Source organism: Cyanistes caeruleus, chromosome 18 (genome assembly GCF_971803275.1).
Source record: "Cyanistes caeruleus chromosome 18, bCyaCae1.hap1.1, whole genome shotgun sequence".
Lineage (NCBI taxonomy): Eukaryota > Metazoa > Chordata > Aves > Passeriformes > Paridae > Cyanistes > Cyanistes caeruleus.
The window spans coordinates 13,039,943-13,058,111 of record NC_141718.1 but is presented as its reverse complement, the minus strand read 5'-3'; the positions used below and the strand labels follow the sequence as shown (position 1 = coordinate 13,058,111).

Sequence of the window (18,169 nt, the reverse complement as noted above, 5' to 3'; positions counted from 1 at the left end):
TAATCACTGCCTGCCCTGGCATCTGTTTGTGGTTGGTGGTGCTGGACTTGAAGGGGGAATTTCAGGCTCCTCTGCAAAGAGAAGCGCTCTCCATGACCCTGCCTAATTCCCACCCTATTTCTATCATTCCTCAGGAAGCAGACTGCTGATTTTGGTGCTTTGCTTGAACATCCCATCACAAGTGGAGTCCTGCCCCGGGGCCTGCGTATGCTACAGTGAACCCAAGATCACCATCAGCTGCCAGCAGCAGGGGCTGACAGCCATCCCCACGGAGATCCCCATCCAGAGCCAGCGCATCTTCCTGCACAACAACCGGATAACGCTGGTGAGGGCCACCAGCTTCACCTCCTGCCGCAACATGACCATCCTGTGGATCCACTCCAACAACATCAGCCTCATCGAGCCCGGGGCCTTCTACGGGCTCACCAAACTGGAGGAGCTGGACCTCAGCGACAACACGAACCTGAAATCCATCAACCCCGTCACCTTCCGGGGGCTCGTGCACCTCCATACCCTACACCTGGATCGCTGCGGGCTCCTGGAGCTCTCCACGGGGCTTTTCCGAGGGCTGTTCTCCTTGCAGTACCTCTACCTTCAGGATAATAACCTCCAGATCCTACTGGACGACACTTTCATCGACCTGGCAAACCTCACGTACCTGTTTTTGCACGGGAACAAAATCAAGAGCTTGTCGGAGAACGTCTTCCGTGGGCTGATCAACCTCGACCGGCTGCTGCTGCACCAGAACAGGGTGAGCCTGGTGCACCGGCGCGCGTTCCATGACCTGGGCAAGGTGATGACCTTGTACCTGTTCAACAACAACCTGACCGTGCTGACGGGGGACACCATGGCCCCCCTGGTGTCTCTGCAGTACCTGCGCCTCAACGGCAACCAGTGGATCTGTGACTGCCAGGCCCGCTCGCTCTGGAATTGGTTTAAGCAGTTCAAGGGCTCCTCCTCGGAGCTGGAGTGCCACCTGCCCCCTCGCCTGGCAGGGCGGGACCTGAAGCGGCTGCAGAGCTCCGACCTGGACAGCTGTGTGGACTCCTTCAACCAGATCCGTACCAGCGTTTTCAGCACTAAAACCAGGCTGGCGAAGCTCCCGACGGGGCTGCCCCCGCTGGGCTCCCATGACGGCTCCTCCAAGTGCTGCCAGCCCGAGATGGACAAGTCTTTTATTTATGAGGCTAAGGGCAAGTCAGGACCCTCCTCCCACAGCAGCCGCTCGTCCAACAACCACCTCAAGGAGAAGGAGAACATGTCCAGGCCCAAGTACATGGAGACGGACCCTTCCAAAAATGGCAGCAACAAGCAGATAAACGATTCCCCCTTTGGGACCTTCCCCAGCATTGTAGACCCTCCTTTGACCAAGTTGAGACCCGAATTTCTAGAGCCCATTGAACCTTCCACAGTCCCAACCAAAAAGAGGCAGGGCTGCTCTAAAAAGAACAGATCAAAGGCCCAGTGCCGCCTCACCCAGCAGGGGAACAGCTCCACGTTACAGCTCAGCCTAAGCCTTTTGATCCCCCCCTTGGTGTGGAGCTTACTGTTATTCTGCTAAAATTAACTCTTTTCCTGGGTTGATGACACTTTAATACTCGACTTTTGCTGACCTCCATAAATGTTGCAAACAAAAGCAGGACTCCCATCTGCCCTGAGAAAGCTTTGTTACACAAAACTTAACTGGATGCCTTTATTAAAACAAACAAACACAAAACAAAACAAAAAAAGACAAATACTGAGATGTACATAATTTATTTGTCCTGAAACCTGTGAATTATACCTTTGGTCTTCAGAACTGCACTTGCCCACAAAGCAGCTTTTTGCTACAGCAGATGGTAAAGAAACATGGTTTATTTACAGGAAAAAAGAAAAAAAAAAAAAAAGAAGTGTAAGAAATGCTCTGAAAAGAATGTCTAAAATCTGTTTGTAACTTGCCATCACACTGAACAATGTTGCAGGTTTCCATTTGCAGAGGTAATGGATTTGATGCTGTTTTAATCCTATGTTGATGACTCTTGCAGTTTTTCCATCTCCATTCCATCCTTCACACCACGTTTACAGGCAGCATTTGTTAAAGAATGCTGCCTTCCCCTTCACAAGATTGCAGTATATATAGATATGCATTTTATTTTACTTGTGTACAAGTATACAAAAAAAACTATAAAATAAAGATTTCTTTTTCCTAAGTGGTTGTCATCTGCGAGGGGTGAAGGACTCGGAGCAGCTAAAAAGATGAAGATTTAAAAGGATGTGGAGTGTGATCTGAGCATTTAACACCACAGTGATAAATAAGGCATTTTTGGATGGTTATGAAACCTTTAACTGGTGCCAGCAAAGGGTTTGGTTGTGTGAAACATGCTCTGCTCATACTCCTGTTTCCCTTCAAAGTGTCCCACCTTCTCCTGGCATCATTCAGATTCCAGGATGATCAGAAGAGCAGGAAACACTGGCCCAGCCCCTTGGAGCTGGGGTAGAGGAATGTCAGGAACAATCCCAAGATTTGGGCAGGGCCATTTCTCTCCTGCTCTGCACAGATGAGCTCGGCCCTGTGCTAGGTCCTGAGTGGAGCAGCACTGGGATTTAGATTTCATCTCCAGGGGGACCTTGGCATGCTGAAAAAATAAACCATTAGGGTGTGTGCCACCCCATGGGACCCAGTGGGACATAAAGTGGAGCTGGCTGTGCCCTCCTGGCACTGCAGCCACGCCCTGGGCCAGGCTAGGAAGGGTTGGGCATGGAGCTTTTCAGGAGGCTGCTCTTCCTCTCGTTGCTTTTCCTCTGTTGCTTTTCCACAGAGATTCTGCTGTGCCACTCTCTCCTGTTGGGGTTTGGAGGTCTCTGAAGGCAGGAGCAGCCTGTCACACACAGCTGGCAGGGGATGGGGGTCAGAGAAGGGGAGTGGGCCAGTCCCATGGGAATGTGCATTCCAGGATTATGTGTGGAAGTCAGACTGGGGGGCTCCAGGCTGCACCAGCCCTTGGGCTTCCCAGCACTGGGACTGGCACTGAGCTTCCCAGGAGGAGGAAGGCACTGCCAGACAGGACTGAAAGGCATCAGCAGGGACATGGCTTCCTTCCAGCCTTGTTCTAGACCTGATGGCTCACGAGGAGCAGAGGGGAGGAGCAGGAGGATGCTTGGATGGCCAATGTCCCACCCTGGGCTGCTGTGGTGCAGGGTCTGTGCCCCACTCTGGGGTGCTGCTGGATCTCAGCTCTGCCACAGCTAGCTCCCACCTGGGTGAGTGACAGGCAGTGCCCAAAGGGCTGCATTCGTGATCTGTCTCCAAATCCATCCCTGGTGTGGCACAGACCCCTGGGAGTGAACACCTCCCTGTGTCACTGAGATGGGGACAGACCTGAATCTCCCAGCTGGGCAGAACAGCCCTGGGACCCCAGCAGATCCCATTCCTGCCAGCCCAGCTCCAAGATCCAGCCTCTGCAGAGGCTCCTGGTGTGTTTGGGTGCAAATTCATTGTCCTGCCAGAAGGACAGAGCAGGAAACTAGTGCCTGTGCTGGGACAGTGCTGGGGTGAGCTGGCCAGTCCTGCCAGCCCTGCTGTGTGTGCCCAGTTTGGTGGGCACTGACTGGGACCTCACCAGCCACTTCCTGACATTCCTTCTCTGATTTGTCCCATCATGTCAGCACTGAAGGATTTCCCAAGGTCCTGCATTCTCTATCTCATCCCAAAAAATGTCACCGAGCCTCTTGAAGGATTCAAACCTACACTGGACTCTGAAGCTCAAGAGCAGAGAGCAGCTTGGTCACAGGGTCAGCACCACCCCAAAGCCCATGGAAAAGCTGGAAGATTTGCTGGATGCTGCGACAGGCTCCCATGGAACCTCCTGTTTGGGTCACAGGCTCAGTGTGACTCCCTTGTACAGCAATTAGTGACTCTTGTGGTCCAAATTCCTGCTCCATGGGCATGAGGAAGCCAGAGCAGGTGGCAAAAATGCAGGATGAGCCTGGAAAGGAAAAAATTGAGAAAGAAGAGACCATTGTGGCATTTCCTCCAGCAACTGAAGGGCAGAGCTGGGAGCTGGGCTTGCCCTGCCTAAAGCAGGATCTCAGGGAGTTTGGCTCCCTGTGCACAATGCAAAGCAGATGAGGAATTCCTGTCACTTACCCTGAATGGAGCAGGAGCTGCACTCTGCCAGCCCAGTGACACCATTCCCGCTTTCTAGAGCTCGGCTCTGCTGTGCTTTCAGTGGTTCCTAGGACTATACATTGGCCACAAGCCCAGAAGAGTCCCTCGTGCTAATTTCCTAGATTTCCTGCTGTCCAGATGCCAATTCCTGTGTTTACAGCCATTAGAAGGCCATTGGAATGACAAATATTGGAGAAGGGGATGCAGTGGGCAGTAGGAATTCTCATAGAAGCTTGGTCTTCCAAAGGCTGAGCTCTGGTATTGGTGAGGTAGCAAAGGAGTTCACATGAAGGGAGTTTGACTCCTGCTTTGTGCTTTGCTGGGGTTGGCACAACTCTTCCCGATATTCCCAGACTTATTTTACACTCGGATGTCACTGAGTTGAGTGGGATTCACCAAGCAGGGCTCAGGACTTTACTGGCTGTTCTCCATCTCAGGATCCTTCCTCTCCCTTCCTTTCTCACCATGCAAGTCACACTCAGTTTTCTGCTCCTGTCACTGATGCCAGCAGTGAAATCAAAGAGACAAAGGTCAGCAGCAAGGAGCCAGGAGGGACGAGGGAGAATGGGCTCCCCATCACCAGCAGAGAGTGCAGCACCCAGCACCCACTGTCCCCTGGCACTGTCCCCACACAGAGCCCTGGCAGGGCTGAAGAGGCAGAAACACCACAGGCCTCCAGCAGTGGTGGGAACACACTGTATTCATCCCTAATGCTCCAGAATTTGTCTCCATGGATTGCTGGCTGGTAGTTCCATGCAGGAACAGAAACAAAATGCTTCCTCTAAGTTTTCAGGTCTATCTGGAAGGACAACCCAATCTGTCAATGAGATGATTGTGCCCCTCCTTGTCGAGGTCACATGGAAAGGTGTTTGTCCTCTGCCCCTCCCTCCCCCTTCCCATTCTGCTCAGGGATGGGGCTGTTCCTCTGCCTGTGGATGGGGAAGAGGATTCCAAAGGCCTGTGCAGGTGGGGATTTGTCCCACCTGAATGGAGTCCCTGACACACAGGTGTGGTGACCCCCACTCCAGGGGGCCCCATCTCTGCTGCCAAGCTACAACATCTGATGTGGACAGATTTGGTGGAAGAGAAATTTCATCCAACTGGTTTTGAAAGATTTCTTTTTTTTCCTTTGTGAAAGGAAACTCCATGGAAGGATCTTGTGGCTCTAATGTAATTTCCATCAGCGAGATCGTTCCCATCAAAGCTGGAGTCAAGAGAAGGGAAATGCAATGTGGAAGAAGCTCCCCGTGATGGCCTGGTTCAGCAGATGTCCTGGCCATGGATCAGGAAGGACTGAGCTGCTCTGGCACCTGTGGCTCAGGCAGTTCAAGTGTTCTCTGTTCCCTTGAGGATTCCTCCCTGTTCCTGCCCAGAGCCCCTCCAAGCCTTTGGAATATGAACAATCTGAGTCTGGGCAGTGACAATGCCCCGTAGGGCTGGAGCTCATGGCTGCAGCTGCCGAGTCAGCCCTGCTGGGAACAGCCAGCAGTGACTGGGAGAGGCTGGGAGAGACTGGGAGAGACTGGGAGCAGGACAGGGGCAGCCAGAGGGATCATAGGCAGGCTGTGTTCCCAGGAGTGTTCCAGGCATTTTGCTCCATGCAGAATGACAGGATCATGGAATATGCTGAGCTGGATAGGACAAGGATCATGGAGTTCCCTCTGGCCCTGCCCAGACCCCCCAACATCCCACCCTGGGCATCCCTGGCAGCGCTGTCCAAACGCTCCTGGAGCTCTGGCAGCCTCGGGGCCGTGCCCATTCCCTGGGGAGCCTGGGCAGTGCCAGCACCTCTGGGGGAAGAACCTTGCCCTGCTCTGCAGCCTGAGCCTGCCCTGGCCCAGCTCCAGCCCTTCCCTGGCTCCTGTCCTGCTCCCCTCTGTCCTGCTCTGGTGGTGTCTCTTGGCTTCAGACTTGAGGAATCCACAGTTGCCTCAAATGTGTTTGTTTCCCCACTTCTCTCTCTTTCACTGGATGCAGGAGGAGCTGCCTTTGCCTCTCCTGCCCTTCCCCTGGGACAGGGAGCTCCCATTCCCGAGCTGTTCCCCCTGACAGCAGCACTGGGGCTCTCCCCCTGCTCAGCTTCCTGAGCTGAAATCAGCTCCTTAAGGAAGCTCACCTGAGTCCTGCTTAGCTGCATTCGGGGTCTGGAGACCCTTTTCCCAGGCTTTTTTCTCATCTGAGGCTGGAGTCTCCCCACTCCTCCTTGGAGATGGGGAACCAAAGGAAAAGCCCCAAATCCCACAAGAATGAGGAGAGCAGCACTGAGAGCAGTGTCAGGGAGCTCCTGTCCTCACCTGTCCGTGGAGACACCTGGGCTGCAGGCAGGCATCTCTGCTCCCTCCTTCCCCAAAAGATGATCCTGGATCAAAGTCCCAGCTGGCTGTGACTCCACAGGGATGAGATCTCTGCTCCTAAAGAGATTCCCCATGACCCTGTGAGCAAGCCATGCTTCCCCATCTCTGCTCTGACACGGAGCAGATGATCCGAGCTGCTGAGTTTTGCTCCAAACAAACATGATGCATAGAAATAATAAAGGCTGGAAGGGTTTTTAATTCCAAGCTGTGTTTCTGGATTAGTTCCCCATCATTAGGCAGTCAGGGAGTAGAGTTACTGCTGTTTTGCCTCCCTCTCAAAATCAGGAAAGGATAAAAAAACCCAGAGTCATTGAGACCTGGGGGCGGGCAGGAGAGCAGAGAACAGGCAGGAGAGACAGGATTTTTTTTAGGCATGATGTTGGACCACGTCTTGGGTGCATGATTGCTGGTGGGAAGCTCTGGAGACAGCAGGGACTCTGCCTACGACCATGGTGAGGGTAAGGAATCTGTGAAATCTTTCTAAATCCAAAGTCAAACATTTGAGTCTGGCTTGGGCCAGAAACTCTAATTAGAGCCCCCTTGATTTGTGCCATAAGTAGGACACCACAGGGGGAACTGCTGAGGCAGGTGAGACTTATTGGAATTGCATCCCAGGATATCTATAAATAGGGATAACAGAGGCTTGGCAAAAAGAGGCACAATGAAAATAACCGTGCACCCTGCCCACTCACTGAAGGATGAGGCACTTCAAATCTCAGAGTGACCCACCTTCCGTGCCGGTGGAGACTTGTTCTAGGTCAGCAGGTACCAAAAAGGCCCAGCTGTCATCAAGCACAAAAACAGGGCCGTTTTTGGGGATGAAATCATCGCTTTTGATAGCCTGCTGCACTCCACATGGCAGCGACACGGGCGCTGCTCGAATGACTCACGGGCTGGGCTCCTTCGCAGCCTCTCGCTTGTGGGCGGCTCCATCTGCACTGATTTACTGGGGTCAGGGTCCTCCTGCAGGGCCCCTCTGCTGCCAGTGTCCACCTGCAGTGATTTACTGGGGTCAGGGTCCTCCTGCAGTGATTTACTGGGGTCAGGGTCCTCCTGCAGTGGTTTGTTTTGGGTTGGGGCTGTGGGTTGTGCTTTGCTAACTGCTCATCTCCTCTCTGCTGGTGTGGTCAGGGCTGGGTCCCACTTTCATTTGTTGTTCTGTGGCTGGTCTGAAATGTTATCCCTGGAATTTCAACGAGGAAGGGAACAACTGCAAAGTCTGGTGTGAGGAGGGAGTGCTGGACTTTTCCATGGGAGCGGGCAGCTCATGTTTTTGAAGCAGTGAGGCTGCACCTCTTGGCTGGTGGTGGTGGTTGCTGAGGTTTAAACTGGAATTCCTGCAGCTCCCTGCCGAGCTGAGACATCCTGCTCTGCTTTCTGCACCAGCCCCTCCAGTGCAGGTTGACCCAGCACCTCTGGAGAAGGAGCAGGAGGTTCCTGGCATGGGCAGCAGGAGCAAAGCAGCACCTTTCACCAGGTGTCCTGACAGTCTGGGGACCCTCCTGCTGCCCTGGGCAGGGGCTGTGCTGGGCTCTCCTGCTGCCAGAGGGGCCCAGCACCTTCCTTCCAGAGCAGCCCCCATGGGCAGTTCCCCCAGACCCTCCGACACCATCCCGAGGAGCTCTGTTTGCCTCTGAGGGCTGGGGCATGGCCAGGGAGGTGCTGCAGAATCACTGGCACACGGTGCATGCATCCCTCAATCCCCTCCCAGGGCCCACCTGGGCTGGCTCTCCAGACACATCCAGGCTTCTCCTGCAGCAGGACAAGGGCAGGATGCTCGGCCGCTCTCCCTGTGGCCCTGCAGTGGCTGCCTGAGGGCTCGGATTGAGCTGCACGCTGCTAAATAAGGGCAGAGCTGCTCTTTTCTCCCCGGTGTTGCCATTCAAACCACAACAACAGCGGCAGCTCCCATGGAATATTTATGAGCTGCTTGCAGAAATGTTAAGAAGAGCCAGCGGTTGTATGAACACCCCCTGGAGCAGCGGGCTGGGGAAGTTCTCCTGCCTGATCTTTACTCCAAGCCTGCGTTGGTGGTCACAAGGGTGTTCCAAATCCCTGTGGCATCCCCATGTCCTGACACCAAGGCAGGAGCCGGTCACCATCACTCCATCGCGGGCACCTTCGCCCTCTCCCCATCCAGCAGCGGCTCCCGGGGGCTCTGCTGGCCAGGGAGGGCTCCAGGAGCTGCAGGAGGCTGGGCAGCAGCAGCTCCTCACCCCCACCAGGCGCTCCCACCAATTCCAGGTTCGCTTCAAGACTCCAGGACTAAATGTTCCTGTTTGCTTTGGGCAGTAAAAACTGGAATTCTAACGAGGCTCCTGAGCCAGGCTGTTACATCCTGTATTTCACTAAATGCCTTTTCTTTGCTCTTTTCCTGCCTTGCTGCCAGGCTGACCTTGATGGGATGTGGGGATGAAGGAGAAGCAACTTGAAGCCTGGGAATGAATTCCCACACACACCTGACCTCTGTGAATTAGGGGTGGGAGTGGAAAAAAACCAGGATGTTTAACTTTTCTCTGTATGTTTTAATTTGTGTGTCGCTTTTAGGAATTTTCCAACAATTCCAGCTTACCAGAGGTGTTCAATGACAGCTTTCTCCAGGCTCCATGTGGGTAAGTTCTAAACTGTGGGTTTGGTGGGACCTGAGACGTGCTTTGGACATTGCTCTTGGCCAGCTCTTGTCAGCTGGAGGGATCAGGAACATTTAGGTAACGTCAGAGGACCCTTCAGTTTTTGATTTGTTCCCTCCCTTAGATTATATTTTCTATTTCCAGCAGATTTGTGAGCTTTAAACAACCTAAGAGATGATTTCTTTAGGGGAAGCAGAGCCATCCCAGAAGGAATGGAGGTTTTGTAGAATCACGGAATATCCTGAGTTGGAAGGGGCCCACAAGAATCATCAGTCCAACCCCTGGCCCTGCACAGAGACCCCAGCAACCCCACCCTGGGCCTGGCTTTGTGGGAGAAAATATTTGGGAGAAAAAGTGGCCTGAGAGTTGAGGGTTGGAGCAAGGTGACCCTCAGCAGCCCCGTTGTGTTGGTGGTGCAGCTCCCACCATGCCCTGCTCTAACTCTGGCTGTTCCTGGTCCCGACCAGCCTGGTTTGGTGTTTTCCCCCCAAACCCTGGGCCCTGGAGCTCCAGTTTTGTCCAGCCTGGTGCCTCCAGGCCACACTGGGCTATGCTGGTCTGCACTGGCCATTGCCGTGTCCCTCCTGCCTTCTCCATTTCACAGCTTCCCCTTGGAGCTGTGTGGGCTCCTGGCTGGACCTGACCACCATCCCTTGGTCTTGCTCCCTCACCCAGGTCCTGTGGGAAAAGCTGTGCCTGGAGGGGCCTTTTCCAGTCATGGCATTCTAATCCTGGCCTTCCCTGAGGGAGCAGCTGTGCTCTTGCTGCTCCCTGACATCCCAAACCTCAGAGACTCCAGCTCAGAAGGGATGAGCAGAACAAAAAGCCACCCAGGTGGCCAAAAACTGGATCTAAAGCGTCCTTAGCTTTCTCCAGAGCTGCTAAATTTTGCTGCCTGCAAAAGCTTTTGTGGTGCTGGAACAATGCATGTGTGTATAAGGGGAATCTAGGCAAGATTTCTACTTTCCAGGTTATTTTTGATTTGCTTGGAAAAAAAAAAAATGAGGAGGAGAGGACTCCAAACCATGTTCCAAAGGCTGGAAAAGAAGCATCTGGTGTGCCCAGGGGTTGTCATAGTGAAGATGAGTGACACATAATAATGATGAATCCAGAAACTTTCACCTTGATTTCCCTGCCTGGTGGAGCTTTGAAGTGAGCCTCTAATATTATGTTAGCAGTTTATTGTGTGTGCTTCATTAAAAATACATCACAGGCCTCTCGGAGCTGGAAGGGACGCAAATTAGGTCAGCGAGTCCAGGCTCCTGCTGCTCTGCCAGGGCTCTGATCCTGCTAATGACTCCAGCCCAGCCCTGGCAGGTGCTCGTGTGCTGCCAATTCCGGCTCTAGGCTGACAGGGAAAACACGATTTCGCTCTTTAAAACTTTCAGTTCTTGTTAAAAGGGGTTTATTTCATGTTCCGTTCCTGGGCGGTGTTTGAGTGTGAGGGGGGCAGCTCTGCCCCAGCCCTGAAACCCCCCTGCCCTGGGCTGAGCCCCAGCGTGGGCAGTGGCTGGGGGGGGATTCTGCCCCTCTGCCCCACTCAGGTGAGACCCCACCTGCAGAGCTGCCCCAGCCCTGGGGCCCTGCACAGGAGGGACCTGGAGCTGCTGGAGCCAGTCCAGAGGAGGCCATGGAGCTGCTCCAAGGGCTGGAGCCAGGCTGGGAGAGCTGGGGGTGTTCACCAGGAGAGGAGAAGCTCCAGGGAGAGCTGAAATATACTGCAGCTCTCTCTGTGCTTTCAGCCAGGCAGAACCAGGCTCTGGATTCAGCCCTGGAGCAGTGCAGGTGTTGGGGGTATGACATGGAGCTGCTCTCCTGTGGGACATCTCCTCCAGGCTGGAAGCACTTTGGTGGAGGAGTGAATCCAGGGATGCGACTGTGGTAGTCCTTCCTCATGGCTCCCCAGCCCTGCTGTTCCCTTGGCCGCTCCTTTGGGACATGGTGCAGGTTTAGGGAACCAAGGGAACAAGAATCCCTTTGTTCTGAGTTCTGTAACACCAGAAATGAAGGTCTGCCTCCAACTCTTTGTCAGTCTAAGCTGGAGGACATGAAGGACTGAGGAACCCCAGGGCTTGCTGCCACCCCATTGTCCTTCTGGGCTGACTCTGGAGGGCTGAAACTCTTGGGGGTCGGTGGCACCTCAGCCTGGGTCTTTGTGTCTAGCCTGGGCTGCTGGTGCTGTGACTGAGCCCAGGGCTAGATGGGATATTGCGAAGGAATTCCTGGCTGTGATGGTGGGCAGGCCCTGGCACAGGGTGCCCAGAGCAGCTGGGGCTGCCCCTGGATCCCTGGCAGTGTCCAAGGCCAGGCTGGACATTGGGGCTTGGAGCAGCCTGGGACAGTGGGAGGTGACCCTGCCATGGCAGGGGTAGCACTGGATGGGCTTTAAGGTCCCTTCCCACCCAACCCATTCCATGATTCTGTGATTCCATGATCCACCAACTCCATCAGCCTCCTGTGTGCATCCCAGGGGATCTGGGCACCAAGCCCTGCACCTAGAGCTGTGGGTCCTCCTGATGTGGGTCTGGCTCTCAGCAACCTTGGAGATGCATCTGAGATGTTCAGAGAGGAACAACCTGACCCAGAGTTTGCTGCTCCTGGAATTAGGTTTGGCTGGGGTTGGTGTGGGGCTGGCACACAGCGGATCTGTAGCACTGGGGTTGGCCCTGAGGGCCCATCACACTCCAGAGCTGTGTTCTGCACTGAGCTACATGACCTGGGATTGATCCTGTGGGGAATTCAGAGCCCCTGAGAGCTCAGGGACCCTTCACTCAACGCCTGTCCTGCAGGACCTGGCAAGTCCGAGCCCCCTGAGGTTTCCAGCCTGGACTCTGGCAGAGGACACTTATTCCAGCTTGAAGATGCTGCTGTTTTCCACTCTGGCTCCCCGGGGGAAGGAGAGCACAGCCCTTCATTAGCTGTAATGAGTGTCTGGCTTGGGCTGGGGCCACGGGCTCTGGGCTCTGCCAGAGCTGTGCTGAGCAGCCCGGCCTGACCCAGAAAAACCCCTTAATGTGGTGTTCATTTTGCGAGGGGCAAGGCTCTTATCTAATCACCAGCCATCCTTGAGCAGCACAGCCAGCACAGCCCCCTTAACTCGATTAGGAAATCACCACGCCGAGCTATTTACAGCCTGTGTTCAATGGCTGCAGCAACAGGAGGATGGTACCATGGAAAGGAAGGGTACAGTGTGCTGGGATGGGATCAGGGGCATTCCCCTGCCCCCCTGGGCTGTGGCAAAGCCCTGCTGTTCCATGGGGCTCTCTCCTTCCCACTGAGTCCCTCTCCCTGGGGCTCTTTGTCATCTCTCAAGCTTAGAGAAACTCTCACATTTCCAAAGCATTTCATCTGGAGAGGGAATATGCTGTGGGGTTTTTTTGTCTTTTTTGGGGTTTTTTTTTTCCCCAAGAATCTAATTTTAAGGCTTCCTCTGCTCCAGCTGTGCTTTGCCTTGTGTTGGCCTACTCAAGATGTCACAGCTGTCCCCAGGGGTGGCACCTCCTGCCCAGGGGATGGAGCCCAGGTTCTGTGCTGGATACGGGAGGGTCCCCAGGGAATGGGGTCAGTCTCTGGAAGGTGTTTGCAGCCTGGGAGGCTGCTCCTTTAGGGCTCCTGGCACCTCTCCTTCCCACCTGCAAGAGCTAAATGTAGCCAAAGCAGAGTCTCTGGAGCCCTGTGTGACAGGAACTTCCCAGAGGAAGGCAGAGCTGCTCTTCCACACCTCATTTCCTTCAGGAAGGGCTCAGACCTGTGTTGTCACTGCTCATAGGGCAGTGGGGCTCTGGGTGAGTGAAGTGCCCCAGGTGGCCTCAAAAGGGGGAGAGGAGAAGAGAGATTTGGGCACAAACTGCTGTGTCTTCATCCAGGGCTCACATAATATTCAGAATTCAAATCCTGAACTGAGCAACAATCAGCATCTTTCCCAAATATATAAATTCACTTATAATGGTTTCTCCTTTGCATTTCCTCTCATGTCTCACTACCAGAGGAATATATCAGGTCTGAGTGGATTTCGGAGACATTTCCCCCCTCAGGATGGGTAGCTGGAGCTGGAAAGCCTGGCTTGGGGAGCGACCTTGTGGTGGGGTGAGGCAGGAATTCCAGGGCTGGCAATCATTCCTTCAGATGAGAGATGAAATGATCTCATCATTTTCCCATGGCCTCACCTCACTCAACCTCGAGAGCACCGGGGGTGGAAGAGCAGCTCTGTTCTGCTTCCCACAGGCATCGTCTCATGTGTGGCCTCTCTCCCCAGCCCTGCTCTGGGTACAGCACTAAAAATGGGCTGCAGCTCATTGCTGTGATGCCCAGGAGCTCCCCAGCCAGCCAGGAAGGTTTTTGAACGTCAGGAAACAGGGAGGGTGTTTTATCAGCATTGTAGGCACTGTTTTCTTCCAGCTGCTTGGACAGCAGGGTTGGGGTTGGTGACCTCTCATCTGCCCAAAATGTACCTGGGTTGTCAGGTTGTCAGAGCAGCAAAGTGCCAGGAAACTGCTCCCAAACTCCTCTTTTTCAGCAAAAACAAAATATCCCTGATTGGATGGCTCTGAGGATGACATACAAGTTAAAAAAAAACCCAACAAGATCCACAAGAATAACAAAAAAAACCCCTAAAAATTGTAGCATTTCTATTATTTTAATTCCAAACATTCAGCTAACAGGCAGCATTTATAAATCATGGAATGGTTTGTGTTGGGAGAAGCCTTTAGAGGACATCCATTCCCACCGCTGCCATGGCAGGGACACCTCCCACTGTCCCAGGCTGCTCCAGCCCCAATGTCCAGCCTGGCCTTGGGCACTGCCAGGGATCCAGGGGCAGCCCCAGGTGCTCTGGGCAAATTTCCCAATTGTCTCTAATGAGAGCATTTTGGGGTGCAGGTTCATTCCCTGAATTTGGACCCCACACCAACCCTCAGCACTTCCATGGCCACACCAGGGTCTTGAAGCTTTTCCAGCGTTTTTTGTGTTCCCAGTGCCACTTCCCAGGGCAGTTTGGAAGTCTCAGTGTTCCTGCCTCAGTCTCAGTAGGAAGCTGAGCCACCCAGCATCCCACTAATCCTTGAGGCCAGAAGAGTTGGACCCAATGGAAATATCAGCATTATTCCAATTTTTAATTTTTTTTTTTTTTTTTTTGCCTAAGGAAGACTGGAAAGACAAAAACTGTGTGTTCAACAGAAAAAAAGCTGTGGGATGGGTTCTATTTCAGGTTTGACATTGGAAGCAGAAGCTCAGTAACAGCAGCCTGCAGTGAGTTTCCAGTCCCTGAGAGAGGTGGGTGGAGGCCACCTCCTGTCCCTCAGGCCAGCCCTGGGAGTTCTGCCCAGGGTGGGGAGCACAGGCCTGGTCCCTGCTCTGCTTCTGCCCCTCTGAGAGCGATCTCAGCAGTAGCCAGGAGATGGGGAGGCCCCAGGGCACCCCCTTTGCTGCTTCTCGTGGTCCTCGTTGGGCTTGGTGTGAAATCCCTCAGCTCCCTTCTCCACTGGGGTCATTGCCTCGGCTGCAGCACCGTGCCAGGCTCTCCCCATGGGAATGCAGGTGAGCAATCCCACCTGTCCCTGCGCCCTCTGCAGCACCTTGGTCTTCCTTCCCCTTTGTCCCGAGCCCTGGTTTCCCATGTGAGCAAGGACGGGCTTTGTGCCTCAATGTCCTTGTGGTGCCACATCCCACACCGGACTTCCTGGGCCTGGGGTGCCCAGAACCACCCTCAGCATTTCCACATGGTGCCCATGGGTGTTGTAGAATCATGGAAACAACCACAGAATCACTGAGTTTGGTGAATCCAAGACCATCAAGTCCAACCTTTGACCGTGCCCAGTAGTCTCCAGGTACCACCTCTGCTCATTTTTTGAACACTTCCAGGGATGGTGACTCCACCACTGCCCTGCCAGCCTGTGCCAGTGCCTGACCACCCTTTCAGGGAAGGAATTTTCCAAATATCCAAACTGAGCTTCCCCTGAAAACTGGGAGCTTCGCAAATGTTTTTGTGCCCAGTGTCACCACGCATGGAAGCTTGGAAGGCTCAGTGCTCCCACATCAGTCTCAGGGAACTGAGTCACACAAGGACTAAAATGTCTCCAAAACATCTCAATTCCTTTCAGGAGCTTCTTTTTTTTTCAGCCTCAAGAAATGTTTCGCATGTTGAGAACAGCCTGAGTGCCTCCTGCCTGAAATCAGTGGGCTTTTGGTCAAGATGGAGCTGAGGGAAAAAATCCCCTCTGAAAAATGGGCTTTTTCCCAAAATGCCTGTGGACATCTGTTAAAATGGAATCTGATAAGAGCCTGGATTCCTTTTCCTCAAGTTTTTGCAGGAAACATTTGCAACAGGAACATGCTGACAGATTTCTCACAAGGGCACAGAGTGCCAGGACAGAGGGATTGGATTTAAGCTGGAAGAGAGAAGATTTATGTTGGATAATTGGGAGGAAATCCTTCCCTGACAGGGTGCTGAGGCCCTGGCACAGGGTGCCCAGAGCAGCTGGGGCTGCCCCTGGATCCCTGGCAGTGCCCAAGGCCAGGCTGGACATTGGGGCTTGGAGCAGCCTGGGACAGTGGGAGGTGTCGCTGCCATGGCAGGGGTGGCACTGGATGGGATTTAAGGCCTTTTCCAACCCAAACCATTCCATGATTCCACAAATCCACAGCACTGTAACTGTCACAGAAAAAAAACCCAAAGACAACAGCTTTAAAAAATGAAAATTTTAGTGGAAAACTGCAATCCCTGGGTGATTTCCTTTCCCAACACTAAGGGGAAATGTTGAAAAAAGTGGAATTTTGCTGTGAAGGAGTGGGAGCTGTTGCTGTTCCTCAGGCAGCTGGAGCATGAGCTCATAGAGGCAAAATAGAAGTGGAGCCTGTGCTCTGGGGGCGAAGGCGTCTGGGGAACAGGAGCAGATTGTTGCACCAGGGAAAGGCATTAGGATTCAACAAGTGCAAACTGACAATCACGAGGAAGAAGCAGGGAGGGAGAAGATCAGGTTAATTAGCAGCCCGGAGGAATTGGAGGCCACGAGCTCAGCAGAACTTTGTGGAGGAATTAATTAAAGGTTTGTTTGGAGCTGAGCTTGACGATAAAGAAAAAAACCTAAAACTCCCCTGTTGCATGCTGACACTCGGAGCTGGTCCTGGAGCGCTGCCAGGCACTGGCACAGCCCCTGTTTACACCTCCAGGAGCTGGTGGACAGCAGGGAGAATTAATTGCCGTGAGGCAGACGAGGCTGTCAGAGGAAGCCGGGCAGAGCTGCCTCATCCCTGCTCCCTGTGGTGGGCAGGATGGGGACAGGGAGCCGAGCAGCAGGAGGGGATCATTCCAGGGAGGCTGGATGTGCCAGGCATCACTCAGTGTGCAGCGCCATGGGGACAGAGACAGCAGGACTCTGGGGACAGGGACAGTGGGACTCTGGGGACAGGGACAGTGTGACTCTGGGGACAGGGACAGCAGGACTCTGGGGACAGGGACAGTGGGACTCTGGGGACAGGGACAGTGGGACTCTGGGGACAGGGACAGCAGGACTCTGGGGACAGCGACAGTGTGGCTCTGGGGACAGGGACAGTGTGGCTCTGGGGACAGGGACAGTGGGACTCTGGGGACAGGGACAGTGTGGCTCTGGGGACAGGGACAGAGTGACTCTGGGGACAGGGACAGTGGGACTCTGGGGACAGGGACAGTGTGGCTCTGGGGACAGGGACAGAGTGACTCTGGGGACAGGGACAGTGGGACTCTGGGGACAGGGACAGTGGGACTCTGGGGACAGGGACAGAGTGACTCTGGGGACAGGGCAGGAGGCAGGGGGACTCTGGGGGCAGGACAGGAGCAGTCCCTGCAGGTCTCCATTCCCTGTGGATAATCCACTCACTGTGCTGGATAAAGTACAAGGGCAGGGCCTTGCAGAAAGGTTGTGCTGCTGCTGGGGCACCACAAGAATTCCCTCAGGAGGAGCAGTGGGAATGCAGCTGCTGGGCTCCTGCCTCAGGACAGAGCAAATTCCTGGCTGGACTTGGATCAGAGAATCCCAAAATGGTTTGGGTTGGAAAGGGCCATAAATCTCATCCAGTTCCAGCCCTGTCTCAGGGCAGAAATGCCTTCCAGTATCCCAGGTTGCTCCAAGCCCTGTCCAACCTGGCTTTGGACACTTCCAGGACCTCAGTTTTTGCTTTTGAGCTGCTGCGAGGTTCAAGGACCTTTGTGTGTGGTGTGACTGAAGCAGGACACAGAGGCACGATACTGGACTCCAGGCCACTGAAGTCCCTCTCAGCTTGGAGCTGACAGATATAACCATGAAAGGGACCTGACATCATCCTCTGTTTTTAAACATTAATATTGGGCATTACCTAATCCATGTGAAATGGGTTGGGAAGTGACAAGAGACTACCAAACACAAGTAATCAACACAAAACTGTCACTGAATGGGGACATTTCTGCTGGGATCGCAAGGAAACACTGAAGCCTTTGTACTTTTCAACTTTTCTATCAATTATCTAAAAATAAATGTGAAATTTGCAGATAAGATCGGGCCTGGCAGGATGGATGTACAGATAAAAGCAGGCAGCTCTGCAGCCTGAGATAATTCCTGGGAGCGGGGCTGCTCCATTAAAATGTGTTTTCTCACCAGCAGATGAGTGTTGGATGGTTTGGGGCAGGGCACCTGGAGCTCCAGCAGGGAGCAGGGGAAGGGTGCTGGATGTCACTGCCAGACCAATGCCTTGGGGGGGATCTCACAGCATCCAGGACAGGGGGGAAAAGGTGATCTTGGCTTTACACAAGGCACTGGTGGGACTGGCAGAAAGATGCTTTTCCTTTGACACTCTCTGCTGAGTGAGTTCCCAGGAATAGGGATGCTGTGGGTTTAACTGGTGCAGTAACTGGTGTTACTGGTGGGCAGTGTGCTGTCAGCTCAGGCCAAACTGGGGCACTCCCTGTGCCCTGGGGTGATGCAGCTCCCCTCAGGCAGCAATCACAGGGAGATTCCATCCCCAGATTCCTGCAGGATGTCCCTGGAGGGGTGTTTGTGCTGGGCTGTGTGCCAGGGAGTGCCCAGGGT

The 18,169-nt window shown here is 53.8% G+C and overlaps 1 protein-coding gene across 2 annotated transcripts in view; it reads left to right on the top strand.

Annotated features, from left to right (window-relative positions):
• Window positions 1-2,189, top strand: part of RTN4R (reticulon 4 receptor) — a 78,949-nt gene extending 76,760 nt beyond the window's left edge. For both annotated transcript variants that reach the window (XM_086856396.1, XM_086856395.1), the window contains exon 2: window positions 135-2,189. In XM_086856396.1, the coding sequence (XP_086712522.1) occupies window positions 135-1,561 (1,427 nt within the window). In that variant the 3' untranslated portion in view covers window positions 1,562-2,189. The remainder of the gene's footprint in view (window positions 1-134) is intronic.
• The last annotated feature ends 15,980 nt before the right edge of the window (window positions 2,190-18,169 follow it).